Source organism: Alosa sapidissima, chromosome 10, assembly GCF_018492685.1.
Source record: "Alosa sapidissima isolate fAloSap1 chromosome 10, fAloSap1.pri, whole genome shotgun sequence".
Taxonomy (NCBI): Eukaryota; Metazoa; Chordata; class Actinopteri; order Clupeiformes; family Clupeidae; genus Alosa; species Alosa sapidissima.
This window is the reverse complement of record NC_055966.1, coordinates 29,134,979-29,162,440: the sequence shown is the minus strand read 5'-3', so window position 1 is coordinate 29,162,440 and position 27,462 is coordinate 29,134,979. Positions and strand designations below refer to the sequence as shown.

At 43.6% G+C, this 27,462-nt stretch overlaps 4 protein-coding genes and 1 long non-coding RNA gene across 10 annotated transcripts in view; 1 reads left to right on the top strand and 4 right to left on the bottom strand.

Moving 5' to 3' along the window:
* Nucleotides 1-779: 779 nt before the first annotated feature.
* Nucleotides 780-7,488, bottom strand: tapbpl (TAP binding protein like). Its single transcript, XM_042106369.1, has 9 exons — nt 7,292-7,488; nt 7,121-7,189; nt 6,714-6,935; nt 5,898-6,176; nt 5,591-5,797; nt 5,344-5,511; nt 4,035-4,138; nt 3,296-3,527; nt 780-1,276 (listed from the first exon to the last, which is right to left on the bottom strand). Exons 2-9 carry the CDS (start codon nt 7,164-7,166, stop codon nt 1,197-1,199), a joined length of 1,338 nt encoding a protein of 445 aa, XP_041962303.1. The 5' UTR covers nt 7,167-7,189; nt 7,292-7,488; the 3' UTR covers nt 780-1,196.
* On the top strand, nt 1,594-27,439 carry LOC121720347 (piggyBac transposable element-derived protein 4-like). Of its 3 annotated transcripts, XM_042106367.1 has the most exons (5): nt 1,594-1,608; nt 5,256-5,257; nt 23,870-23,914; nt 24,773-24,930; nt 25,399-27,439. In XM_042106367.1, the coding sequence occupies exons 4-5, from the start codon at nt 24,815-24,817 to the stop codon at nt 27,029-27,031; spliced, it is 1,749 nt and encodes a 582-aa protein (XP_041962301.1). In that variant the 5' UTR covers nt 1,594-1,608; nt 5,256-5,257; nt 23,870-23,914; nt 24,773-24,814; the 3' UTR covers nt 27,032-27,439. The 3 variants fall into 3 exon arrangements, with proteins under 3 accessions (XP_041962301.1, XP_041962300.1, XP_041962302.1); XM_042106366.1 differs by lacking the exons at nt 1,594-1,608; nt 5,256-5,257 and having other exon boundaries at nt 23,866-23,914; nt 24,808-24,930; nt 25,399-27,200; XM_042106368.1 differs by lacking the exons at nt 1,594-1,608; nt 5,256-5,257; nt 23,870-23,914 and having other exon boundaries at nt 24,860-24,930; nt 25,401-27,439.
* Nucleotides 7,833-27,462, bottom strand: part of LOC121720344 (complement C1r subcomponent-like) — a 41,421-nt gene continuing 21,791 nt past the window's right edge. Inside the window, exons 1-14 of one of the 3 annotated variants that reach the window (XM_042106359.1) lie at nt 15,633-15,760; nt 15,233-15,438; nt 14,816-14,926; nt 14,523-14,725; nt 14,025-14,242; nt 13,282-13,625; nt 12,879-13,013; nt 11,775-11,849; nt 11,206-11,375; nt 10,792-10,982; nt 9,620-9,924; nt 9,296-9,415; nt 9,111-9,185; nt 7,833-8,913 (exon numbers count right to left, since the gene is read on the bottom strand). In XM_042106359.1, coding sequence (XP_041962293.1) covers nt 8,135-8,913; nt 9,111-9,185; nt 9,296-9,415; nt 9,620-9,924; nt 10,792-10,982; nt 11,206-11,375; nt 11,775-11,849; nt 12,879-13,013; nt 13,282-13,625; nt 14,025-14,242; nt 14,523-14,725; nt 14,816-14,926; nt 15,233-15,438; nt 15,633-15,661 — 2,961 coding nt within the window. In that variant the 5' untranslated portion in view covers nt 15,662-15,760 and the 3' untranslated portion in view covers nt 7,833-8,134. Of the gene's footprint in view, nt 8,914-9,110; nt 9,186-9,295; nt 9,416-9,619; nt 9,925-10,791; nt 10,983-11,205; nt 11,376-11,774; nt 11,850-12,878; nt 13,014-13,281; nt 13,626-14,024; nt 14,243-14,522; nt 14,726-14,815; nt 14,927-15,232; nt 15,439-15,632; nt 15,761-27,462 lie in introns of those variants that run through there. The other 2 variants (XM_042106360.1, XM_042106361.1) reach the window with 2 other exon arrangements.
* Nucleotides 18,019-19,696, bottom strand: LOC121720349. Its single transcript, XR_006034523.1, has 4 exons — nt 19,621-19,696; nt 19,233-19,541; nt 18,582-18,677; nt 18,019-18,372 (listed from the first exon to the last, which is right to left on the bottom strand). It is a non-coding gene; the product is annotated as an uncharacterized LOC121720349 (long non-coding RNA).
* LOC121720346 (piggyBac transposable element-derived protein 4-like) lies at nt 21,160-23,733 on the bottom strand. Of its 2 annotated transcripts, none has more exons than XM_042106364.1 (2): nt 23,319-23,733; nt 21,160-22,954 (listed from the first exon to the last, which is right to left on the bottom strand). In XM_042106364.1, exons 1-2 carry the CDS (start codon nt 23,381-23,383, stop codon nt 21,340-21,342), a joined length of 1,680 nt encoding a protein of 559 aa, XP_041962298.1. In that variant the 5' UTR covers nt 23,384-23,733; the 3' UTR covers nt 21,160-21,339. The 2 variants fall into 2 exon arrangements, with proteins under 2 accessions (XP_041962298.1, XP_041962297.1); XM_042106363.1 differs by having other exon boundaries at nt 23,326-23,731.

The window sequence follows — 27,462 nt, the reverse complement described above, 5'->3', positions numbered from 1 at the left end:
CAGCCTGGATTCTATGGACTTTGTTTTCACCTCAACAAAGGAACCAATCACAGAAGGGAGGGAGGGCAGCAAGACGATGACGACACACTGAAGCCGTTATGAGCTATGTACAGACGCATTTGATAGACATTCGTAGTGCCCAATTAGCGGCTCTGGGCATTCGTAAACCACGTTTCAAATACGAGAAAATGAATGTCTAGTTCCCAGACCCCATCTCAATGAGATGAGGTCTGACGTTAGCCAGGCTACCATAACGGGGCAAGAAAAGACAATCAGACCAAAAAACTCTGGGTCAACCCATCAACTGAAAGTAGTTTTTATTTCTGACAAATGTTACAACACAGCTGCCACAGTATTTATTTTAAAGGTTTAGGTTTTATGGCTAATGTATCTTTGACTTTGACCCTTGCTGGACATTGTCAAGCCATCTTCAAGTATGGTCTTCTTTCGAGCATTACAGAGGTTACATACAATCACACTCTAAACATTCTCCATTGCATGAAGAGGAACATAGTTGAAGATGAATTGATATGTCCATGTCAATTAAAGGTGTTCTAAGCGATGTTGGGTAATGTCACTTCTGTTGACGTTCAAAACAGAGAGCTAGCTCGCCGCTCCCTCCCCCTCCCTCCCGTGCAATTCAAACTCTCCTGAATGCGCATCTCGTCGGTGATTGGCTGGAGCAGTTTGTTATGTTTCATGGTCCAGGCTGGACCAGGGTGTTTTTGTTGCCATTTTTGGAGCCTGGGCTGTCCACAGACACCGTGTTTTTTTTACAGTGTATTCAGGGCACAGACAGCCAGCGGATGGTGAGGTGATGTTTGCTTTATGTGGCAAAACATGTTTTAGCTTAGAAACCGCGTAACATCGCTTAGAGCACCTTTAAATGGGCTTAAGGGCTTCAATGGGCCAATGATATTCGTACAACCTGAAACTTGATCATAAACACCATGGAAACAGTACAGTCAAACCCTTCCCAATATGTAACATCTGCCATGATAGATTTCCCCCTCACTTCATTTACCCTTTACTCATAGATATGACAGTCACAGTAATCTTTCTACACGTACCAACTTAATTCTAAACATTGACATGAAACATTACAGCACTTCTTAGAACATTAAAATATTTTTGTCAGAGCTTTGTTGCAGTATATGCATTTTATCTTCAGTGTATTCAGTCAAAACTCAGTTTGTTCATCCCATCACTTGGTAAAAAAAGACTGTTCCCACAATCACAACCAGTAATGATACAATGATGGCGTAGAGGTTGTCATCTGTGAACATATGGATAACTGCATTAGCTACAGTACACATACTGTAATTGTATAACATAACTTTATAGTACTGTATTTGCCAATGTGTCTTCAGAGTGCTGCAGAATGCTCAATTCACTTGAATGGGCCTTCCCAACGTTCAGTGGTCTGCTAATTCTCAATAACAGACCGTTGCTAAGTATAACAGACCGCTGTCAAGGAAAATGGGCTTTGTGCTTCTATTTCACGTCTTTCATATTACTGCGCAAAGACTGGATCTTCATTCAAAAGTGAAAGCAGACAGTTGATCAGCTGTGTTCTAAAGAATGTTTGATTCAAGTTCAGCGTGTGCTGTTGTGAGCCACGACAAAACGGTAACAAATAGGCTATAGCCTAGGCTATGTAGGCTAAAGAGTCACATCGTGGGGAGTTTATTGTTTCGTTTTGGCAAGTAGCCGTGTAATAAGCGGGATAATGTATAGAACGCCGGTCATTATTGGGAAGTCCCTTCAGGGCGGAACAAGACCCCTGCGCGTCGGGGTCCGGTTCGCCCTGTCGGGACTTATTTTCCCAATAATGACCGGCGTTCTATACATTATCCCTTTCTTAAAGTATGCCATATTGACTATGATCTATGGAACTATGAACTCTGGTAGTCTCATAGTGTCTGTAGATAGTGGGAATTACTGTTACCCTAAGGCAGGGGTCGGCAAACTCCAGCCCGCCAAGCACTTTCATCCGGCCCGCCGAGCATTTCATTAAGTTATCAGGCTGCTCGCTATTTTTTTCCTGCGATAGTGACGACGTTTGTTAGCTTTACTGCAAACTGCTTTTCACTCTCCTTAGATAACGTTTACAATGTCAATGTCAAAACATCATGTTAAATAGAGATAACATCATGTTAAACTAAGTTAACTCTTAGTTATCTCCTTTGCAGCAGATCTAACGTGAACATTATGCAATCCATTTAATTGGGAATGCGTCTCCACTCACGAGAGGGAGAGAGAGCCACAGGTTCCAGCTGGCTTGTGATTGTTGATAATTGATATCTCCTTCTTATAAGAAAGTTTTAAAAGGAAATCATGAAGGCAACAGTAGTTCCCACTACTGACCATTTAAAAACTGTGAGAGGGCCCAGCCGTAGGTACAGCACTAGCCATAGCGGAGCAGGCAGAAGATCATTGAGAAATAAACGTGAATTAAAGCGACTGTGCACAATTTATACATTTGTTAAACAGCATAAAATTAGCAGTATTTTTAAGCAATTAATATTTTAAAACAAATACTTTTCATACTAAATTATAGGCTATAAAAAATGTATTTTTATGCGTGTGCCGTTGGGGGGGGGGTTGTTGTGCGGCCCGCCGGCCAATTTTCAAAACCCAATGTGGCCCTTGAGCCAAAATGTTTGCCCATCCCTGCCCTAAGGTCTTATTTGCAATGTAGCATGAATGTTAATCCTCATTTTGTAAATTGCTTTGAATAAATGTAAATGTAAAATGTAAACTATGTAAAGAAAGTATAAGCCATCCCCAGTAATTTCTCTCACAATATGGATTTATTAATTGATCTTAGGAGACAATCAATATTCAGAAAATGCATGCCTTACCCAGAAGCAGAAGGTATCTGCTACCTCTGTGCAAGGGCCTCTACAAACCTCAGCAGCTATTGTGTAAGCTGGGAGTGAGCTAAGAGGATACATGCCCTTCTCTCTGTGCGTGCAATACCCCAGTCCGACACTGTTAGCCTAGCTTAGCATAATTCACTGGAAGTGGGTTACTCCAGTTAGCTGATAGCTCCCTTTTAGCTATTGGCTAGTCTAACTGGTGTCATATACTGGCTAACTCCAGTGAATTATGCTAAGCTAGGCTAACAGTGTCATGGTGTAACGGCAAATAAAGTAATTTCCCAAAAAGTTGGCGTATTCTTTTAAACCCTCTCAACATGCATGTACTAAACTAGTCTCCACCTTCAGAAAAGGGACATGGGAGATGGACTGTGCTGCCCACTTCCATGCCACCCTGTCATGGCACTGCTCACCTGTCTCGGGGGCAAGGCGGACAGTGGTGCTGACATCGACCTCCGCGCTCAGGGCCTGATGGGCAACCCTGCAGGTGACGGTGGTCCCAGGTGGGTGTGCCGAAAGGCGGAGCGTCAATTGGGCGGTGACAGAGTAAGTTCCGTCAGAGTGTTGCCTGTGGCTCGACAGGGATGCCCCGTCCGAGATCTCGATGGGCTCTGCCTCTGAGGAGCTGAGTGACAGCCACTCGACCTTAACGCCCAGATAAGGTCGATTTTAAATGAGACCATAACAGAAGGTAATTATAAAAGCCAAAAGAGTAAGATATGTAATTACAGACATGTAGAGATTGCAGCCTTTTCTAATTCTGCAGCTCAAATGGTGGACCTAGCAATGTCAAGAGTTTAATACACGGGGAGGGGAGTGCACCTATTGATGGAAGAGAACGAATATCTGTGCTACAGTAAAGGTCCAGTCTGCCATTCTAATCCCAGCTTGTTCAATTCAAACTAATCACAGTCCTCCAGATGTCTGGTAATGTTTGCTCAAAAAAACTCTGGTGTTCGTATACATGGCCTTCGTAAGAAGATTGCATCTGTAAGTTATCTACTACTGTGTATAACTAATCTGCTTTGATACTGCCATGGTTAAAAGTTAGTCATTGTGTGCAGTATTATGTTAAGTCAAGTTTGTGGATAAAAACAACTGGTACATGAATGATTTTGTCAACAGTTGAAAGACCTGCTGTGAACTACAAACCTGCACATCAAGAGGATAGTAGCTCTTGCAGTGGCAGCTGAGCCTCTGGGCTGGCTCATCTTGAAATACCACCATTTCCTCGGAGAGAGACACTATAGGAGGCTCTGGACAAAAGAGGACAAAGTAGGCGGCACACACTTTTAACTCTCTCATGGTGGACTGAACAGGCGCACGTTTCAGTTTGCACAAACGCATGAATCAGTTTCTGATATACCAACTATCTGCACAGACGCATGTCACAAGGGAATGACCAGTAGATAAGATGGAACCTTTATAGATTAAAATGTGCCTGGCTGGGACGTGGTTGGAAGATACAACAAACACAATGGATGGAACCACAAATTAATGCAGATACGAACAGACCACTGGAAAACGCCAGGCACTGTAGGTGGAATATTCACTACATAATGGAAGTAGGGATGGTAAGATTCACCGATTCGTATCGGTATGAACATTTACAATGCAGTTGCATCGATGGCAAAAGTGTGCATCGGTTAAAAATCCAGATTAACTCGAGATGTATCGTGTGTAAAGTCTCTGCATCATAAAAAAAAGATGAATCGTCACTAGTTTACACATTAAAATATAGTATCGCACTGTGATAAATCAAATCGTACAGTATCGCAGTAGGTGGGAGAATTGTATTGTATCTTATCAGTGGTTGTTTCATATGAATCTTTAAAGGATAATTCTGGTATTTAGCACTTTGAGTCCCTTTTCTGGTTTGTTTTGGATGAACTAGAGTGGTGGACACTGATATTTTGACGATGGCTCCTGTCTTGACTTTCTGGCTCGTTTTGAATAGCCTTTGACTGTTTCAGAGTGGCTGGCTATGGGCATGCACAAACATGTCCTTAAAACAACCCTTAACGTTCGTTTTCAAAACTGCAACTCACCGACAAACCAGAAAAGGGACTCAAAGTGATAAATACCGGAATTATGCTTTAATGTAACGTATCATTGGCTGTGTCGAGATATGTATCGTATCGCCTCAGTGATGAAGATGCACATTCCTACATGGAAGAATGCAGAGAAAATGTTTTCACTTGAGTTCACTTTGCCTTGTTTTCTTAAAGGTTCCCAGCTGAATTGCCCCAGGTCTAGTACTGTCCAGTAAATGTGTGTGTGTGCGTGTACCTTTCTATGTTCAACATGCATGGGCCATAACCTAAGTAATATAGATAGTTGCTAGATAGCTATGGAATGTTCTGTCTCTTCCAGCTGTGTTTTAGTGCATGAGTTTGTATGTGTGCTTATATATAGATATATATGTGTGTGTGTGGGTGGTGGGGGTTGTGGGGAGACTTACGGTCAATGTGTAGCTGGACAATCTGTTGGGTTTGGAACATTCCAGAAGTGACAGTACAAATGTATGTTCCTTCGTCGACCACTTTGAGCTTTGTGAGGCTCATAGACACGTTACCCTCTTCCACCGCCAGGGCAGGGTCCACGCTAGCCCCGTCCCGCCCAGCAGACACTGCAAATCACAACAAACAGCTGGATGCCAGAAGTTTTCACTTCAAATAATTGAATTGGCTCATTTATCTGTCACTCACCAGTGGGCCCCGCCCCTGCCTCTTCCCCCTCCTCAACTTTGGTCATCTCCAGGACTTTCCGACCACTTCCTCTGTGCTGCAGCCGCCACTCAAGCCTGAGCCCACCTACGTGGGAAGAGTTCCGCTGCCTAAAGCCACAGTCCAGCTGAGCATCGCCCCCAAGTGGAGTAGAAAGGGATGGCGAGCGAGAGAACACTACAAAAACAACTGAAGAACAGAGACAAACATAACAAGGTTATGGAAAAAAATTGAACTCAGAACATAGCCTGTGTGCAATCATTTCAGCATTTACAGTGGTATCCCTCACCCTCTGTGAGCAGGGTCCCTGATTGGCTAAGAGGGAGTTCCAGCTTGCTTTGTATCAGAGGCAGAGTTTCAGATGCTGCCTCCTCATTGGTTAAAACCTGCAGGACCATGGTGAGGCTGATCCCGCCCCCCTCCACCTGCAGGGAGCCAATGAAGTGAGAGGGTGGAGCGTCAGGGTCCGAGCCACGGGGGATGTAATGACTGATCTCACAGTTCACCTCCTGCTCGTTACAATCAGCATGGAGAAGGGTGTCGGCATCTGGGATCTCCACTGAAGAGCCTGCTCCACAGACCAGTGTGTGTTTGTAGAAAGAGAAACAAGAGGGGAAGAAACATAAATGTAAATGACATATCTGTAACCAGAACAACATCCAATTTATTCACACAAATTTAACAAATTATCATATCGGTGTGTAACAACATATCTGATGAACATGAACAACTCTTAACAAGAGCAGACAGCTGCAGACAGCCTTGCCCCTATATTTAGTCTACAGGAAAGTGAAGGGGAGGGGACGCATAGCCTGACCTGGATGATTTTGTAGTCTATCTTGTATGAAAACTTGAGGCGAATAATGTCAGAACTTGAATAATGCCAGAACTTTCTAATATAGGGGATTGGACAGACAGACAGACAGACACACACACAAACACACATACAGCTGATACCCTCTGTCCTCTATTGGAGAGTAAAATATGCAACCTATTGCAACCAGTATAGCTAGCACTTAAGGTGGATCAATCAGTTAAGGGCCGTTTAGATGAAGTAGCTGAGATTACAGTGGCTCTGTTAGTCAATAAAATGGTTTCACTCAACCTTTCACTTCGAAGATGAGGTCATCTGCGCTGGGCTTCTCCGGCGGGTCAAATGGGGTCACGGAGTCCAGCGCAGAGTCGGAGTCAGGGTCGACCGGAAGGTCCCTGAGGACCAGCGTTGCAGGAGTGCGGCTGAAGAGCCCACCTCCGCCCATTCCCCCCATCATCCCCCCTCCCTCCTCCACGAAGGAACAGGACAACACCACATCCGCGCCATCAAGAGCTGTCAAGTGAAAGCGAGATATGCTGACATGATATACCTTTTGCACATAGAGGCGATAAACAAACACGTTGCCTACGCTAATTTCATTCAAAAGGTAGGCAAGTCCCCAACGTCAGACGTTTGTTTATTTTTTTTCTGAGCATGTATTCAATATTAATAGGCTATGTACAAGAGCTAGCTCTTACCGTATGTTGATGACACCAAGCATCCTATCATGAAGATGATAAACATAACTAATAGCTGATGGTTTGTATCTGGTTAAAGGATTGTCATTGGTTGGTTACAGAATAGCAAAATATGAGAAAAAATACGCATCTTCTACAACAACGGACAGTTGATTCTTGAAGTTAGCCTACCTCATTTAACCTTTCGCTTTCGTTTTCACAAATGTCTTTCACTTAGCTATAATGTATAGGCAACTAATCTATTGTTAGCTGTAAATAAACGGCATTTCAACTATTGACTTGACCACAACGCAATTTCTGTGTGGTTATTCCTTTGGAAGGCAATAAAGCCTGTAGTCTGTCGTTTCCTCAAAGAGTCTGCAGTGTAAAGTGAAAGTAAACTCCGTTTAATTTTTTGCAACCCATGAAACCTCTTTGGCGAATCACAGAAGTGGAAGAAGCTGACATCACAGGGGTGTGTTCGATTTGTATGTGTAGACCTATTTCACATTTCATGCGTGGTCTATGCCTATAGAAGAATAAAATAAGCTATGTAAAGGGATATCAAAGTGGAAACAAAAATAATGTGCAAAAGTGCCAATAGTACAGAACCCTATGGGGTCATTGCTAGATATTTTTTGGATAAAATACATTTTACTAAATCGTGCGCATGTTTTACTAAATTGAGAGCACAATTTAGTAAAATGAGCGCATTATTTAGTAAAACGTGTACACGATTTAGTAAAATGAGTGCATTCTCTCGATACACAAAAATATCTTGCAATGACTACAAATTTACAGACAAAATAATCCATATTCATTTCACTTTCAATTTGACATTTACATTTGACATTTACATTCATTCATTTAGCAGAACAATTTCAACCAACAGACCCAATTCTGCTCCATTGCAGGCTTATGAGGGGCTTATGTGGCAAAGTCTCTAGAAGTGACCCACATCAATTCCTTTTTATTTAGTCCTAGTGTTTATTAAAACAATTTATGAAGGCAAATGTAACATTTTCCACTGCCCTACTAATCCTTTTCCATGGTCTCTGTGATCCAGTCCAGGTAGTTCTGGACTTTGGTGTAGTATGTCTTACTTCCGCACACAGGCCCCCAGGACACAATGCCTTTCACTCTATAGAGTTGCCCTGGCCTCTGCAAGCCCACCACGGGCTGCACCAGAGGCCCACCACTGTCCCCTTGGCAGCTGTCAGTGGCCTCCAGCCCGGCGCAGAACATGTTGTGGGTGAAGGCCATTGGCTGCTGCTGCAGGCCGTGGACCGGCGTCTCCGCGCACTGCTCCCGGGCGTACTCCCTGATGGGGGCATGTCGGAGCCTCCGGCTCCGCAAGCCCTTCTCCCAGGTGCCGAACCCGGACACAGTCCCCATCTTCCCCTCCAGGGCGGCGCTGCCGGTCGTCCTCTCCGGCAGACACACGGGGCGGAGAGTAGGGCCGAGCCTCACCCTGGAGGAGAGCTTGATCAGGGCGATGTCGTTGTCGTAGCTGGTGAGTTCGTCCTCGGACAGACCCCGCTTGTAGCCAGGGTGGATGACAACCTTCTCGCTCACCATGACGACTTGTTTGCTGTCCAGGCTGTCGACCATGCCTCCGTACAAGGTGAGGTTGCGGTCTGTGTGTCCGTCCACCACAGAGGCGGCGGTGAGAGCCCAGCGGTCATTGAGCAGGGAGGCACCGGCGCGGTACGGCACCTTCATCAGGAGCTGCCAGGGCACAGCCCCCAGCCTTGCTGCCCTGCCACCCAGAATACGAGCACTGCTGTGGAGCGGGACCTCTGTGATCCCACACACTGGGGTGGGGAGGAATGGAAAAGGGGCAAGAGACCAAGATGGGAAATAAAGAAAGTAAGAAAGATAGAAAGATAGAGAGACAGACAAATGCAGAAGGAAAGAAAGACAAAAAAAGAAAGAGGATTTTGATTGATTTTTAAAACAAAATATGTGTATATATTTTAGGGCTAGGTGACAAAGCAGACCACTACACCACCTGGAACACATGTTGGCCAAACGGAATGTCCAGTCCCAGACCTCCACACACCATCGGCTGCACACGTGTACTTCTCTGTGCGTGAAATAGAACACTGCCCAGTCCAATCAGAGCCTCTTAGCCAATCAAATGACTTTACAGTAATCTACTGCATAAAGAGTATATTGGGTTGTGTGTGGTCCCACCTTCTCCCTGTAGACTGTAGTACTTAGAGGCACATTGCAGTTGGAGCTCACTGTGCTGCTCATATCGTATGTCGTGGTCCACCAGCTCCACCATGTTGGGAAGCTCAGGGTGTTCACAGTCTGTGGGATCAGGAAATGCTGTCAGCTTGGAGCTGATGTTGCATAGATACATATAATATGTCTGCTACTGTTCTAACTATTCACTTCCCCTGGGGCGCTTCATCTTTATTTCACCCTTATGAATAGAGCCAGCTGTCAGATGAGTGAAGAACGCATGTTTATCAAAAGATAATGACATGTGTGTTGTGATTATGCTGTACTCACAGTGTTGCTGTATAGTATCTCTGATCCAGTGTTGATACTGAGAAACGCGGGTGTAAACTCCATACGCACCCCCTTCCTGATTGGCAACGGTCTGAATGAAGACCCCCGCTGCCCCAAACCTGCCATCCTCCTCCACCCCGAGCGCCGCCCCCATATAATCACTGAGGAGAGACCTCGCTCCCTCAGAGCACAGGGTCTTGGCAGAAAGGACCTCTGGTTTGCTGCTGTTACACTTCCCATGATCCACTAGAGGGAGCCAGATGCCCTTATCATTGCTGGAGTTGGACGGGAATGCTGATACCAAACTGACAGTGAGGAAACAAATGCACAACTAGAGTGTGAGAGAGAGAGAGAGAGAGGTGTGTGTGTGTGTGTGTGTGTGTGTGTGTGTGTGTGTGTGTGTGTGTGTGTGTGTCTAAACCTGTAACATACTTTCAATCATTGGATCTGTAAATTCTCCTGTGTTAAAGGTGCTCTAAGCGATGCCACACGTTTTTTAGGCTAAAACATTTATGTCACTTACTGCAAACATCACCTAACCAACCGCTAGTTGTCTGTGTCCTGAATACACTGTAAAAAAAAACGCAATCTCTGTGGACAGCCCAGGCTCCAAAAACAGCAACAAAAACAACCTGGGCAAACCTAGCCCATAAAAACATAACAAACTCTTCCAGCAAATCACAGACGAGATGCGCGTTTAGGAGAGTTTCAATTGCACGGGAGCAGCACGGGAGGGAGGGGGAGGAAGTAGCGAGCTAGCTCTCTGTTTTGTTTGAAAGTCAACAGAAGTGACGTTACCCAGCATTGCTTAGAGCACCTTTAAGATAGAAATAAAAGCATTAAAGTGTGTGTGTCTGCTCTACTGAGAATGTTGAGGGTAGATGACAGAAAGGAGCACACTGGAGAGATGAAATAGATATGGTCTTCACACTTAATACATAAATGTTTCAAGCTTCAGTAAATGTTATTGTCAGTAGGCTATAAAAAAGACCAACTGCTGTGCATAAAAAGCCTCAGTGTTTACAGTTTATCCAATTACACTTGACTAGACTGATGCCAGGGTCAATAAACCAGCATTTCTATACCACCCATAAAGTAAACTCTAGTAAGACAGGGTGTGGTCTCCCTTCTTAGTGTAAAAAATATGATTTGTGCTTGTAGCATGGTCTTACCCACGCAGCCCAGCACGGTCAGACTTCTCTGTGGGAAGACACAGTGGAGTAACATCAGCATTGAAGGTGATGAGACTCCTCAGTTTGACCAGGGCAATGTTGTGGTTGAAATATGTCAGGCTGTCTGACTGGTTGTACGAGGGGTGAATATGCAGGGCTGTCACCTCAAGAGCAGACTCATTGATGGATAACTAAAAAACAAAGATACATCACACGTGTGAACTTATCTGATAATAGGAGGTTCTGATGGTTCTGAAGGTAATTGCAGGTGATTAATAGGGTTATCAGTCTGTCACCACAGCAGAATAAATTAGGCATCTCTACCTTGCATACATTAATGCCATGATCAGAAAACCAATGTGTCTTGTTTTGCTCTGAGGAATATCAAGGCTGGACTAAGACGACGCTGCGTACCTTGACTTGCCGTGTGGTTGTGGTGGCATCCCCTCTGGGCAGCAGGCTGCTGGCTGCAGTGAGGATCCATCTGTTCCCTATTACAGATCCTGCTCCTTTACCCCCGTCCACGCTCACAGAGACGAACCAGGGAACATTCCCATTCTTTACTGTCTCAGGACGGCCACATACTACACACACACACACACACACAGACACGCACACACAGTATAGTTACAGAGACGTTCCCATTCGTTACTGTCTCAGGACGGCCACATACTACACACACACACACACACACACACACACAGACACGCACACACAGTATAGTTACAGAGACGTTCCCATTCGTTACTGTCTCAGGACGGCCACATACTACACATGCACACACACACAGTATAGTTACAGAAATATACAAAACAAGCATAACAATTTAAAATGACACAGAAAAGATATAGCAGGCTTCAAAAGCAAAACATCGACACACACAGACACATAGCAGAGATGTAATCCCAGAGACCCATACAAGCTCATCAAATATTCCTTATCCATACAGCCATGTGTGGTGGGGAGAGGTTTTGTTTTCTTACCTGGGACACATGGAGGTATGATGTCACTGTTGTTCCTGTCCCTCCAAACTCCATCTACTGCACAGGTGTAGCGCACTGCACACGAAACATCCAACACCTCCATTCAATGGCTGGTTTCAGCTCATAGTATGTATGAAAATACTGTTCAAGCAGGAGGTTGATAACTAGAACACTATGCTGTTTTTAACTAGATGTACCGCAGAGCGGTACAAAATATGACCGCCGCCCAGTCCAGCACATTTTTTCCACAAAAATAAATCACGCTGAAAGGCCTATATGATTCTAACTGTCTCACTAAATTACATTATCCACACTCAATTCTCACTGGTATCTGCTAGACAACAAGTACCAAAACATGATTAGTTCATAGATTTCACATGTAAAATTAATTTTATACAACCCCACCCCCATCTTGCCTGTTCATAATTCTGACAAATTCTTGAATTGTGTGCATGTGTGCGTGTACACGTTTATGTTTATGTGTGTGGGTGTGGGTGTGTGTGTGTGTGTGTGCTTGTGTGTTTGCCTGCGTATGTGTGTTTGTGCATGTGCATGCATGCATACATATGTCTACTGTGTGAGTATGTCATACGTATGATTACTGTGAATGTATGTGTGTGCGTGTGTATCTGTTTATGCACATGTGTGCACATGGAATGGGTTAACATGACCCCTGGAGTCAAACATACGGAAAAAATTGGTCATCCTAGGCCCTACGGTTCTCAAGATATTCACAGAAAACTGTGTCTGCCCTACCCTCCTTTCGGGGGGTCCAGTACAGCGGGGGGGCTACAGATCAAAACGAAAAACGATGGTTCCATGCTATCCATGTGGGGTTACATGCCCACCAAGTTTCGTGTACCCCGGTCTTTCAGTGTCCCGGGAATCCTTGTTGGTGTACAGTCACTAAATGTACACATAAATTATTTTATTGTAAGGCCCCCCATGAACGAAAAAAATAAATTTAAAAAATCTGACTAAACCTAAACCTATATGACCGCGGCTTCGCTGCGCGGCGGTCATAATAATAGTAAGTGTCAGAAATAACAACACAATGATAATGAAATAAGAAACACAAAGGCTTTGTGTTTTGAGTGTACTCACCTCTGTCTGATTCCTGGAAAGCGTAGTAGGGCTCATTGCACTGATACTCAATGACAGACAGGTACTGCTTCTCAGTGATGGAGAGAAATGTCACTCGGCCATTCAGCAAAGGCTTTGGGTCTCCACAATCTGTGACTGGAATAGGGAAGAACATTCATGGAGATGTAGGCAAACTAAATATATGTGAATATTTATGACTTTAGGTCTACCAATATACAGTAGTATATTCAGAACCCAATCATTATATTATAAGGCTTTATGGCATGCAGTCACAGCATCTCTCTCTCACACACACACACACACATTACTTTTTTAATCAGACTATTGATTCATTCATGCAGTTTGGTTTTGGGATCATATTGGAAAATCCTTGCCCATATAATTGCAGAAATGCTTTGCTTACATTGGTTGTCTATAATCTTGTGTATCCAGTCAGTGTATTTTGAAATGCGGGTATACACTCCATAATATCCTGGTTCTCCACAATTCACGCCCCAGCTAACAATCCCGGCAGCCCAGAAGCGTCCATCCTGTTCAAAAGCAAAGGCCCCGCCACTGTCACCAGTACAGGAGTCCTTGCCCCCCTCCGGGAAGCCTGCACAGAACATGTTCTCCGTGATGCTGTTGGGCACATTTGGTAGGCTGGCAAAGTCCTCACACACTTTCTGCTCCACCAGGGGGAGTTTGACAAACCGGAGATCTGACAACAGTCTCTGTTTTTCTATTACTCCAAAACCTGAAACCAACCTGAGAGAGACACAAGGAGAAAATGGAGTGTAGGGGAAGGCATGTATTACATCATCATTATATCATATCATATTATCATGTCTATTTGGAATGATATGATTACAGTAATATCTGGCTACAGTAATTTGGCTGTGTAATGAATAACATTCTGATAATTGTTTCAAGTCATAGTAGGATACTTTTCCAACAATGTACAGAGAAATCAGATTAAAGTGATTTAATGAGCAATTTGTAATGGACTACTTTCTTTGAGCAACTTCCTGAACATTAATAATCCTTTATCATGCAATAAATAAATGAAATGGAAGTGAAATGAAATCATGTTTAGATTTGTTTGACATAGTACTACATCTTGAGTATTATAGTCTGAATCTGAATAACACTCTAGTTCCCTTTTACCCCATGCGTCCAGTCATGTACTGGTCATCGGTGGTCGGCAAACACAGTGGCATGACTCTGGAGTTAAACGTGATCTTTTGCTTGAGCTGTATCAGGGCAATGTCATGGTCGTAGTTTTTGTCATCCGGGTTGTTATACAAGGGATGAACACGCACAGCCTGCACTTCCAGCTTGGGCCATTTCAACATTCCAGTAATAGTGTTCTCTCCAACATACACCTACGGCAAGACCAGAGGATCAAAATGAACTAAATCTGAAAAGCCTCTGTTAAATATGCCAGTATATTAACATTCTGGAATTCCAACCAAGTATATTTCATGTTTTATATTACACATTATAGTCACATTATATGACTATACTTTTAGGACTAACACTAACTACTATATTTATACCTAGCTGTAAGGTGTTTATTTTAAAAGGGAATACTTTTTGGAAAGTGATACATGCCTGAAGTTTACATTGAGCATATAAAGGCTACTCTGAAACAGTTAAACATACCTCTAAGGATTCTTTATCTTTAATTTCTTGAGGCTGTACGTAGTTGTGAGCTGCAGTGAGGAGCCACTGTTCATGAATCACAAAGGCCCCACCTCGGCCAAAACCAGACAGCAACACCTGCCAAGGCACAGATTCTGCAGGGGCTTTCTTCCCTCCCAAAATCCTTTGGTGCCTTAGTAGACTAACTGTTGGACGACCACATACTAGAAAAGTACACACACACACAGAAAGAAATATTGTAGGAAAACCCAACACACTTATGTCTGCAAAGAAATCTGCCAGTAATTCCATACCTGGAACGCACTCAGGAGGAGCGTCTCTGTTTTCATGGTCTCTCCATGTGCCGTCCTCTGAGCATGTGTAGACTGCAGAGGATAATGAGGTGCATAAACATGTGTAGCAGACTACAGACATAAGGGAAGGCAGAGGATAATGAGGTGCATAAAACATGTGTATCAGACTACAGACATAAGGAAAGGCAGAGGATAAGTGCATATACATGGGCACATGTATTTTGAAAATTAGAATTAATCATGCCTTTTTGTAAGCTGCATTTCTGAATGAAATTGTAGATATACTGCATTCTTATGTAAATGTATGTGTATACAGAGTGACCCCCCTCCTCCACACACACACACACACACACACACACCAACACCACTTCCAAAATAATTACAGAAAAAGAAGAAACAGACAGAAGTGTCACCCACTAGTTGAGGTGGCGTTGCGTAGAGTGTATGGCTTGTGACAGCGATACTCAACAACCTGAGTCTCTCCATCAGTGGTAATCTCTGCCTCTCCATTCAGTAAGGGTCTAGGCACAGGACAGTTACTACCTGGGCCATCAAGAACTGCAGGCGTAGGAGAGACCCTCTCACACACACACACACTCACACACACACTCATACACAGCAGCCTGGTACAGAAATGCCAAGAAAAGAGAGAGCATCTCCATGACTAACAGCATCACAACAACATATGGAAAATACCGGAAATGGTGAAATGACATAATACATTGATTATACTATTATATTATACTACTACTACTACTACTACTGTGTAGATATAGCCAAAGTGGTTGAGATAAAAACAGGTTGGTAAATAACTCACCCAAAGGGACTTGCCCACTTTATAGACATGTTGGACAAACCACTTTAACCGCACTTAATTAATCATCTGAATGACTTTAAGGTGGACTGGAGTTTATTTCTCCTCCCACCAAGCTGATATGGTTAGAGCCTCGGAATAATCAATGGTGACAGTCCAAAGGCTACCCTACCACATAACAATGCTTGTGTTGGAAAACTGCCTGTTGCAAATAAATGACTAGAGCTCTAAGCGAAGCCGAAGCGGCCCTGATTTGGTTCAGAGTCGGATGCTATCCAGGCCACACAGGACCAACAAGGGGTGCATTTCCCAAAAGTGCTGTTGCACAACCATGATGGTTACAATCCATACGGAAAGTATTCACAGCGCTTCACTTTTTCCACAATTTATTTTTTCTCATCAATCTACACACAATACTCCAACACTGATGTTTGTCCTTCTTTACACTTCTCTCATCCTCTTAAAGGAACTCTGGATCTCATACATAGTGCCCATTGGGTCCTTGGTTTCCTGTCTGACCAAGGCCCTTCGTCTCGGATTACTCAGTTTGGCTGAGCGGCCAGATCTAGGAAGACTGTTGGTTGTTCCAAACTTTTGAGAATGATGGAGGCTACTGTGCTCTTTGACACTTTTAATGCTGCAGAAATTGTCTTGTATCCTTCCCCAGATCTGTGTCTTCACACAACCCTGTCTCACAGCACAGGTCTACGGACAATTTCCTAATAATGTCCAGTGAATTAAAGGGGTGATAGAATGATGATATAGGGTATTTTGTGCTGGTCCTTAAGGTCTCTGAATAGGGTGTGTAACATTGGTTGGGCTGAAAATGGCATATAGCTGTTCTATGCGCCCTAATGCAAGCCTGGCAAAAAAGCCCTAGAATGAAACGAGAGGTTTTCTTCCTTTCATGGTATGCTCATGAATATTTAGATGACCTGCGTGCTGATTGGTTGGTTTACAACGAGCGAAGCTCTGGAGCAAAGACGCAAACATGGCCGACAGCACTCACTGAAACAGCCAAGGTGGAAATACTATGGAGACATAGGTGTTGAACAGCATATTTGAGCCTGAATCAGAGCAGAGGAAGAATCTGAAATAGAGGAGCAACCAGTCGCCCATAGATTGGAAATGACTACTTCAGAGTGGTAAGTTTTGTCATTTACTTGAGTTTGCCACACGTATCCCAGTTAGCTAGCTGTAATACTCGCACGTTAGTGTCGTAGACTAAGCTAAACATTGTATTAGGTTCGTTTTTAGCATTGTAAGCAACAGAAGTTATTAATTTGCACACAAACAAATGTTTTACAACGTGTACCCTTGTGCAATTTTTATCAAAATGTCCAGTTAGAAGCTGGCTGAAAAGTTCGTAGCCAGTCGTGGGCAGTTCAGGCTATGCTGTAGTGAAAGGAGTGCTGCTTGCAAGGAAAGTACTCGTTTTAGTCAGTAAGTATATTCTGCTGAATAAGTCATCTGATTAGGAGTTACATACATTATTGTAGTGGTAATATAAATATGCGATCTTACAACAGGACGTCCAGTTAGCTGGGCAGGAGCTCTGTGCAGTTCGTAGGCTATAACGTTATGGCTGAAGTGAAACGAGTAGCCTACTGCTCGCGTCAATGAAAATATTACGTTTGTCAGTAGGTCTAATGTACTCGTGTAACTATCCTGCTGATTAAGTCATCTGATTATCGAGATTTTTACCTTCTTTCCATGTAGTAATGTATGATCTTACAACGGGACGTCCAGTTAGCTGGGCAGGAGCTCTGTGCAGTTTGTAGCCTATGGCTGAAGTGAAACGAGGTCAACGAAAATATTACTAGGCCAATTTGTGTCAATTCAAAAACACTTTTATTTATCCCCAAGGGGCAATTTACATAGTAGGCTACAATGGAGTAGAGTACAATAATCAAAAATCCTATAAATATCACTGTTTAAAAAGTAGGTACAGTCAGTAGGTCTAATGTAATCTTGTAACTATCCTGCTGACATCAGATTGAGATTGAGATCAGATTACCTTCTTTCCATGTAGTAGCCTGATATGTGATCTTACAACTCTGGTAACTAAAACTGGAGACATTTGCTACTTTGTGCTACTTGCTCATTCAAAATTACTAAATAACAGCAGGGAAATTATGTTTTTTTACAGGTTATTAAAAGAATGACCCAGGTTCCTGAGGAGCTGACCTGAATGACCATCATGGCCTCGATCCGTTGTGCCTCTATATTCTTTGCAAAATGCAATGAATATTTACAGAGCTGACCATGGCCGTTTGAGAATCAGAGGAATGGAAAGGTGAGGACAATCTGATACAAGTGTTAGCAGTTACAGTATATAAGTAAAATATTTTTAACCAATACACATTCATTATTGGTTCAGCATATTGCAAAAACACAGTTTGATCAACACCACAAAATGATAAACTTTATTTATTTTTTTCAACAATTGTCCAGTGATACTCTGATGTAAAATATTAAAAAATAAATAGTACATTTTTTTTGCTTTTCCACCCTGTTCTCATTGCAGGCAATGAAGTGACTTGGCCTACAGGTCTTTTGTGAGCAGGAGCTGGGGTTTCCTTTGAAGAAGCGTCCGTGTCATGATCCCCTCGTGTGTGGTGCTACGCATATCCGGATACTTCAGGGCAGTACGTTGGATTCAGACTCTTTTTCGACTGAACCGTGACACATGTTCAGCAACAGCATCCTCCATGGAAGGTCTGTCAAGCTGAGCACACAAGTCCTGCGGCACAGGAATCCCAATAAGGAAGAGGGTCTTTGATCAGTGTTTTGAATGATTTGTTTACAGTATTGATTATTTCAACACCAGTAGCATCAGGTCTAAGACAGCCTGTTGTGTGTGAATCGATAAGTTATTTTTAGTGCCTATACTGTTGCACATTTTGATTTGATGTTTGTAATAAAAAATATATATATTTTATTAAAACTTACAAATTGTTTGGCAAGTCTGTACATAGTTTCTCCTTGGCTGTCTTCCGTTGTGGGGACTCAGCATTCTCATTGAAGTGCATGGCTGCAAGATAAAACCTAAACCAAACAACAGAAATGTTGTAACACAAGTGAAAGTCACTTTTGCATGCACACACCAAGCTGTTAACTCACAGCAAAAGCATTGCTAATATTCTAAGCCCCGCAAGATGCCACACTTGGAGCATATGTTTGGCATGCTGTTTGTCATGTTGCCGTTCTTGTAATGATCTAAAATAAGAACGTGCAAATAAATCCATTGTATCTTGACAACACGGTTTTCAACATATCGACTAGATATATCATTTGAATTGATAACGTGAAGTTGTTTTCACTTCTGACGTCAAAAACGTATGTGTTATATGGGTATGGGTTATATTACAGCTTAGCAACCAAACTATCGTGTTACTCAGCTTCAGTTAGCTATCTTGCTGAGAACATAACCTGTCAGAGATCTCGACAAACATGCATAGTAAAATGTAGGTTAACACAGGTTTTATCCGAATGGCACACAGGAAAATTAAATAGCCTTGCCAATGAACTAAATCACACATTCTACTTGCTAGATACACGTTAGCATGGCTAATAACTGCTTAGCGACAAAATAATACTTACAGCATGCGGTTGTGATGACCTTGAACAGCCCCTCGTTTCAGTAACAGCAGCTTAGCAAATCCTGCTTAACTGTCCAAGGTTTTGAAAACTGCCTTCGGTGAAATGTTTTGTAAATTAATAACGGAGTGGCGAACTTTGCAGGGATCTTCTGGTAGAAAAACATTATCCATGCCCCTCGAACTTTTGAATCCTTGGGAAGACTATGGAAAGTCTCAGCTTTCTTTGTAGCCTAAGTTTCAGCCTGGAACACTGCATTTACGACCGTGGCTCATTTTCGATATCCTTGAAGAACTGTCTGCTTTATAATTCCTGTTGAAGTAAACGAGCAGGCAGCTAAACTAGTTTCTCTCATCTTCGCTCTCCATTCACGTTCCTGGGCTTAGAGCACCAGTGGGCTGGTCTGTATGTAAATTTTGAGGCGTGACAAATGTACAGGCCAGAGCCAAATAAGGTACCACCTGCGAGTTTGCGTAAACTCGCAGCTTCGTTGGGATTCGCCCGTTTTATGGCGGGAGTTTCGAATTGTGAGATTTGCATAGGAAGGAAGTGTCGGTGGGGCTTTTAAGTTCTCTGTATGACCATTTCAGCAACTGAACTGAACTTCATCTATGACAAAGTAAACTCGGTTTTGCATTCTATGACCCGACCCTTTAATTTAGGCACAGGAGGACTCCAATTAAGTTGTAGAAGCATCTCAAGGACCATTGATAGAAGTAGGATGCACCAGAGCTCAATTACAAGCGTCATAACAAAGGGTCTGAATACTTATGTAAATGGAATATTTCAGTCTTTTATTTTTTATAAAGGATCTTTGGTACAGTACAACAAACAGATGGAATCCATTTGTATTTAACATGCTCCATCTCACCACCACATTACACTTATAGAACCCATTTAGGTTACTAAAGAGGTTGGGCTGAGAGATATAAAAGTTAGAAAGAAACATTATGCAACGGGAGTGTTTTGACCTCCCTTAATTATACTCTGCATTGTGTTTTGTTGTTAAATTAATATATATATATATATATATATACACATAAGTCCAAGTGACAACTGAATTGGATCTTACAGAATTTATTGATCAGTGTAACATGCATGCTCTCAGGATGCATCGTCCAAGAAGAGAGAGAGAGAGGGACGGGGCTGGGGCTAGTTCATTTTCCCGGGCCTGAGCCCCATATCACTTTTACTCCACACCCCCTTCTCCCAACACAACCGTGGAAAGAAATTGAACGGAAAAGAGAGACACACAGAAATCATGGGGGAAATTCAGGGAAACACAATCACTCCTGCTACAATTACATTAATTCATTTTTTAGGAAGGGGGAAAATCCTATTACTTCTCAAGCAGAAGGGTGGTTTTGCTAGCCTAGAAATCTAGACGCACCCTAGCAGCGGCAAATTAATTTGCTCAGCCTGTACGTCTAGTATCAAACCATAGGGATTCCTATTGGCTGACGCCATGGACGTCATCCAATCACAGCGCTCTATTTTGTTAGAGTCTTAAGGCGGGCTTAACAGGATGACGACAGTCCTGCGACGGTGAACAACAAGGAAGGTGGCTATGGCGAACGAAGAGCGGTTGTTTGAATCGGTGTTGGCGTCAACTTTGGAGGATTTGGACTTGTGCTTTTCTTTGAAAGTTGGGCAACACAATGCACTTAAGTCATTCCTTTCGAAGAAGGATGTATTTGCCGTTTTGCCGACCGGATACGGATATGGTCGTAGCGCTGGCCTATTGCATGCCTAGGCAGTTTGAAAGACAATTCTCTGCCCGCCCCTTGGATTAAGCGAGGTGAATGGCTCGATTCCAGACTATACATTTCAATGATATAGGATGGCCCGCCAGGCTATGGTTTTGCATGTCTATTTAGGAAAATGAACTGGGAGTGAATTGGTAAGTCAAACTACATTTTTAAAAAGGTAAAAGGGTTTGACATTTTAATGAAATCATGTCACCAGTGAGAATATACACAGACAGAACATACAAACACTTGCTTCAATACAGACAGTGCAAGACCATGTCAAAAAAAGTCCGTACAACACAATGGCAACAATACCCACAAGGCTAATAGCTGTCTCAGTGACAGTCAGTAAGGAACCACAGTCATTTGTGCCATTTTTCAAAACAGTTCCTCTCCAACTTCAGGCAGAGGGCAACATCACAAATCTTGCACTTCCATGGAGTGCTCTGTTTCTTGCCATCAATCCTGCACATTAGGCAGGTTGTGCGGCCGGAGGCGGCTCGCTTGCTGACATCAGGTCGCAGAGAGGCCACTGGAACGGGCACGTGCTGACAACTTTCACGTTTGTGAGAAGCCTTGTTTGATACCCCACAAAGCTCTGCCATCAGCTCCTCCATGAAGGCCTTGTGGGTCAGTGTCGTCTGCTGCCGCTGGGCGGTCAGTTCTTTATGGAGGGTATATGCGTTCATTGCAGCGATATCCAGGAAGTACAAAAACAACTTCCTGTACCATCTCATTTCTTTATGCTGTGTTGTGTAATACTGAATCAGCTGGTATGGAAACTCAACACCGCCCGCATACTTGTTGTAGTCCACAACAGATGAGGGGCATGGATACAGCTTGGGCTTCGAGCCTCCCGTTTTGGGCTTCAACCACCTCTGGATTTTGTCCCCCGAGTAGGCTGCATGGATCGTGGAGCAGACACACACCTCTTTTCTGTCCATCCACTTCACAAACACCAGTGGACCGTCCCTGATCCATCTGATGGCGGCTTTGCTGGAGTTCTTGTCCAGTGCGTTAGATGTGCTGCGAGGACTGTTCTTCCTGTGCTCTCTGTACAGACCACAAGCACCAAAGCTTTGACCCTGCAGGTCTCTGAAGAGCTTTGGGCTTGTGTAGAAACTGTCTGTGTACAAGTGATACCCGGAACCCAAGTAGGGACGGCTTACGAGTGACATCACAGAGTCGTAGGAAAGCCCTTCTCCGGTTTGGAAGCCGCTCTTTCTCCTGTAAACAGCAAAATCTACAGCATAGCCATTGGCTGCATCAGCGAGTACAAACAACTTAAAGCCCTTGGTTGCGGTCAATCCATCATGCATGACTAGGTTCTTGTGAGGGTGGTAGAAGGCTTTGCAGGCGGTCCGGATTGTGTCCAGCAGAGGTCTTGCTTGGAACAGGCTGTCGTGTGCTGGTGTTCCCTTTCTGTTGTCGTTTTCCTGGTCCTTGTGTGGATTGCTCATTTTGACATTCCGGGTGATAAATCTGTATCTGTCCCAGGTCATCACAGTTGCTGGGAATGGTATGGAGAAAATGTCATCTTGCTGCCAATAATCTTTGATCTCGTCCAGCTTGATTGTGGCCATGTAAAAAATCAGTCCGATATAATTGAAGAACTCATGAACACCAACATCAACCCACTTGTATGCGCATCCTTTTGCAATATTTATGGCAGCTTGCTTATTAGTGTAGTCACACAAAGTTTTGACGGCCCTGTCTGAGAAGAAGAGTTTGAATAGGTCCAGTGGAGTGTGGGTGTCCGTTGAACTCATCTGAACACCCGGCGTCCGTGCGGGGCAGAATCGCACTCCTGGTGGAGCCGTGTCTACGTCTTTCCCTGTCTTCCATGCCAGCGTTGGTTGGGCCGCTTGTGCACTACTACACCTGCGTCTTTCTCTTGGTGGGGGACTACTGAGTTCCTCCTCTTCGTTGTATTCTGTACTTGACAGCTCATCTACCATATCTACATCATCTTCATTTCTGTAGATAGAAAAAAAGTTGTTTTAAAATGACACATCCGATTATCAACCTGGATTTAAACACATTCCAATCATTCACATCTGCAACACATTCTTCTGACATATTACAGCCATTCACACTTGAGGAAAATGGCTAATCTTCATTATGCAGGATTGAAAGACTTAAACTGGACTGGCATACAGGCTAAATTATTTTGATGAAAAAGACTTCTTCAAAACATCTTTTCTTTGAAAAATTGTCTACAAGTTGGATAAATTGTCAATAACTGATTATTACACCCAAAATCCAGTAGGCCTATGGTTAACACATCCCAAACATCCAAAAACACATTCCAACCCTTTACACAAAAATATATAAATGTTACACTTTACAGTCCATCTTCAGCTGGATCAAGACGTTTCGAATAGTAGAGGTCATCATCACTTTCATAGTCGTCCGAGTCTAAGGACTGCTCAGAAACTTCTTCACTCCACTCCTTGGCGGTGGTAATGCTATGCGTTTGCAGTGGGCTAGAGCAGTCTTTTACCCACTTTTCCGTCTCCATCTTCCAACAGCATGTGTGTGTCAGTCCGTCCTGGTGCAAAGAGTTGCAGTTATGTATGAGGTGGGAGTTCTCCTGCGTGCAAAGCCACTCACTAGACTAGACCTCTACTAGACTATCTCATTAATCGACAGATTATCATTACGTGGTAACGTAAAGGAAGCCTAAGTGGACCGAGCCCACATATCAAAAATGCTCTGGGAACACTAGCACTAAAATTTCAAAATAACTTGTCCGAATCGTAACCGCATGTGACTGACCACAATAAGAAGAGAGCTTTGGTTATTGGCCATAGAACTAACCTATGGGACACATCCTTCTTGGCACCAATCACACCATTAGCCAATCGTAACCGACAGAAACAAACTTCGAAGTCCGCTCTGCCTTCGCTAAGCATCGGTGGAGAGCTGCAGATGCAAGTGAGTTTTAGAATTTTTTAGGCAACTTCATTTAAGTTGTGTGTTGTGTTCATCGAAGGTATCAACTTTGTTCTAATAAGTTAGTCTCAAAATGTTTCAATCAAGATTCGCGATATTGACCAAATTACTAGCTACAAAGAAACAATTCTTTCTCGCGAACAACAGTAGGCTACAGTAGGGTACACGAGTAGCCTAAGGTTAAAGGAACACGCTGTCTTTTTGCGACTTTAGGTTACCAGAGTTAGATAAGTCGATACATACCCTCTTCATCTCCGTGCGTGTTTACTTGGTCTGTCGCACCCACCGCTAGACTAGCTGGCTAGCACAGGCGCGTCGAAGAGGCTGGCGCCAATAACCTACACCTCCCGAAGAACTCTTTCCTATTACATACATGCTGTATCAATGTTTATGTGTACAATAACAAATAATGTGAAACGAGACAGCCATTTTGTATGTATACATAGCCTACTTGGTTTGGGGATTAATGCAGTATCTATCTATCCATTCATCCATCCATCCACATTAGGCTACTAGGAGGGCTTAATAGTCTGAATCCATGATCTCAGATAAAAGCTTTGAGACAATCGGTCATAGCCATATGAGCGCAATCTTGTCAAAACTCAGAGCTACTTTTGCAACAGAAATAAATAGGTAGGCTAGACAGTGTAGCCTATATAAAAAAATACACTTGTTACCTAAAATTTATTTCTCTGACTTATCACGGCAGGTAACCCCCTTTTATTTACAATCCCATACAAATATTAACTAGGATGATTAGATACAGGGTGGAGGGAGAGGCCAGAGAATAGCCTACTCTCTTGAATTCCAATATAACATGCTCCTGCTTCCCCTGCACAGTTAACTCATTTCCAACTGCAAACTCTGCATTTGAGTTGAAAGATGGTGAACCATAGGAGGACAGGACGCAGGGGTCGCGTGGAACCGGACGTGAAGGAGGGGGTCTGCGGTAAAGACGCCCAGTCCTCACAGGTCAAGGATGCTGACCAGCCCAATGAGTAAGTCTTAACTACCACTCTTCTACTATACATGTACACTTGGGCACTCTGTACTCAAATGCCTGGGCAGTGTTGTGTTTTCGAAGACTCCATATTGTCATCGGAACAAACTTGTCTCTTGTAGTTGCAGAGTAATATTGTACTGAAATGTATTTTAGGCTAATCCAATTTTAATTAAACGGCATATAGCCTACTTTACGTGAGCCCTTATTCATTTAGTAGGCAATCCATAATGTGCATATTCTGCATAGCAAAACAATACTAACACTACCACACTGATACTGTCAGAAAATAGTCTCAGCAACTTCAGAGATAACTACATTTTTGTAAAAATAATTTGGTCTGCATGACTTTTTTCCTGCTATGGCCAACTTCCTGCACTTTCAGGTAGTGACATGTATGTTAGTGTTGATGGCCTTAGTATTGCTTTGTTAAAATGCAGCATCTCTGAAATATTTGTGCTTACAGAGACCATGATGATGATGATGATGATGATGAGCTGGATGAAGAGTCCAGTTCCAGTACTGAGGGAGAGGATGGCTCACCACCACCAAAGAGACGCAGGCAAAGCGGTCCGCAACCAGCCCAGCCCACCCAGTCATGGAAGACCGAGGAGGACACTGATGAGGCTTCACCGGAACTGGCATTCCACCCTGCAAGGACCCCTGGCGTCCAGATGAGTTCAGCAGACACCCACACCCCACTGGACCTGTTTAAACTCTTTTTCACAGAGGACGCTGTCAAGACTTTGTGTGACAACACTAACAAACAAGCGGCAATTAATGTGACAAAAGGCATCAAGTATAACGCCAAGTGGACTGATGTTGGCGTCAGCGAGTTGTACAAATACATAGGACTGATATTCTACATGTCCGTGATAAAACTGGACCGCATCCATGATTACTGGCGGCAGAATAACATTTTCTCCATACCATTCCCAGCCACTGTGATGAGCAGGGAGAGGTGTAGAAATATCTCCGGGAATGTTAAAATGAGTGATCCACACAAGGACCAGGAAAATGACAAGAAGAGGGGAACACCAGAACACGACAGCCTGTTCCAAGCGAAACCTCTGCTGGACACGTTCCGAACCACATGCAAAGCCTTATATCACCCTCACAAGAACCTAGTCATGCATGACCGCACTTCAGCAACCAACAACTTCAGGTTATTTGTGCTTGCTGATGCAAGCAACGGATACATAGTAGATTTTGCTGTGTTTACAGGAAAGCACAGCCGACACATGGGGCGAAAAGTTTCGTATGATGCTGTGATGTCACTTGTGGACCATTCCTTCTTGGGTTCTGGCTATCATGTTTACATGGATAGCTTCTTCACAAGCCCAAAGCTCTTCAGGGCCTTGCATGGGCAAAACGTTGGTGCTTGTGGTATGCACAGTTATGCAATAAAGAACTGCCCCCGCAGCACATCTAACGCGCTGACCAAGAGTTCGGACAGAGGAGCCATCAGATGGCTAAGGGACGGTCCTCTGCTGTTTGTGAAGTGGATGGATGCAGAAGAAGTGTCTGTCTGCTCCACGATACACACAGCTTACACTGGGGACACAGTGCAGCGGCCCGTGAAGCCAAGAAACGGTGCTTCCACAACCGAGACTTACCCATGCCCCTCACCTGTTGTGGACTACAACAAGTACATGGACGGCGTTGATGTGTCAGACCCACTGAATCAGTACTTCGCAACACTGCACAAGACCATGGATTGGAACAGGAAGTTGTTTTTTCATTTCCTGGACATGGCTGCCAGGAACGCATGCATCATCTACAACGAGCTGGTCGCTCAACGGCAGCAAACACCGCTGACCTACAAGGCCTTCATGAAGGAGCTGACTGCGCAGCTGTGTGAGGTGTCAAACAAGGGGACTCATCACAAACAGGTTAGCAGTGACCACGTGCCTGTTCCGGTGGCAAAGCTGTGTCCCGATGCCAGGCGTCAACCTAAACAGGTTCGTCACACCTGTGTGCTGTGCAGGAAGAGCAAAGGCAAGAGACACCACACGGCATGGAGGTGCAAGGGCTGTGATGTTTCCCTCTGCCTGCTGTTGGGCAGGAACTGTTTTGAGGAATGGCACAAAGCCACTTGAACTATTTCCCCATGACTACTTGTGACCTTGAACTATTTCCCCATGACTACTTGTGACCTTGAACTATTTCACCATGACTACTTGTGACCTTTAATGCATGCACTTCCTCCTGTTGTGTGTATGTGCTATAGTATTTGTTTTTGTTGACTTGTGCATGTGTGTGCATAATTGGTAAGCTTTTTATATATAAAGTTTGAAAACTATTTTTGGTGTTATTTCAATACATTTTTAGTTTAAAAACTAGCACCAGAGAGCACCAAAAACATACAAAAATGTGTTTGCATTTGTCCTCTTATGCGCTTTGACTTTCTGATGAGCATGAGGAAGTTCTGGTGCGCATGTGAATGTACCTAGTGCACACACTAAACTCGAAAACAATATTTCATGTGCATGTCCCTAGGCACTTCAGCAGCAACACACTCTTTAAAGCC

What these genes read in the sequence shown, in the direction of transcription:
- tapbpl (XM_042106369.1), bottom strand. Translation starts at nt 7,166, where the DNA reads ATGTTTATCATCTTCATGATAGGATGCTTGGTGTCATCAACATACG. An exon ending in CCTCATCTTCGAAGTGAAAG is followed by an intron (nt 6,177 to 6,713) that starts GTTGAGTGAAAC and finishes TCTGTGGAGCAG; the next exon opens with GCTCTTCAGTGGAGATCCCA. An exon ending in TGTCCAGCTACACATTGACC is followed by an intron (nt 4,139 to 5,343) that starts GTAAGTCTCCCC and finishes TCTTTTGTCCAG; the next exon opens with AGCCTCCTATAGTGTCTCTC.
- LOC121720346 (XM_042106363.1), bottom strand. Translation starts at nt 23,498, where the DNA reads ATGGAGACGGAAAAGTGGGTAAAAGACTGCTCTAGCCCACTGCAAACG. An exon ending in GATCCAGCTGAAGATGGACT is followed by an intron (nt 22,955 to 23,325) that starts GTAAAGTGTAAC and finishes TTCTATCTACAG; the next exon opens with AAATGAAGATGATGTAGATA.
- LOC121720347 (XM_042106367.1), top strand. Translation starts at nt 24,815, where the DNA reads ATGGTGAACCATAGGAGGACAGGACGCAGGGGTCGCGTGGAACCGGAC. An exon ending in GATGCTGACCAGCCCAATGA is followed by an intron (nt 24,931 to 25,398) that starts GTAAGTCTTAAC and finishes TTGTGCTTACAG; the next exon opens with AGACCATGATGATGATGATG.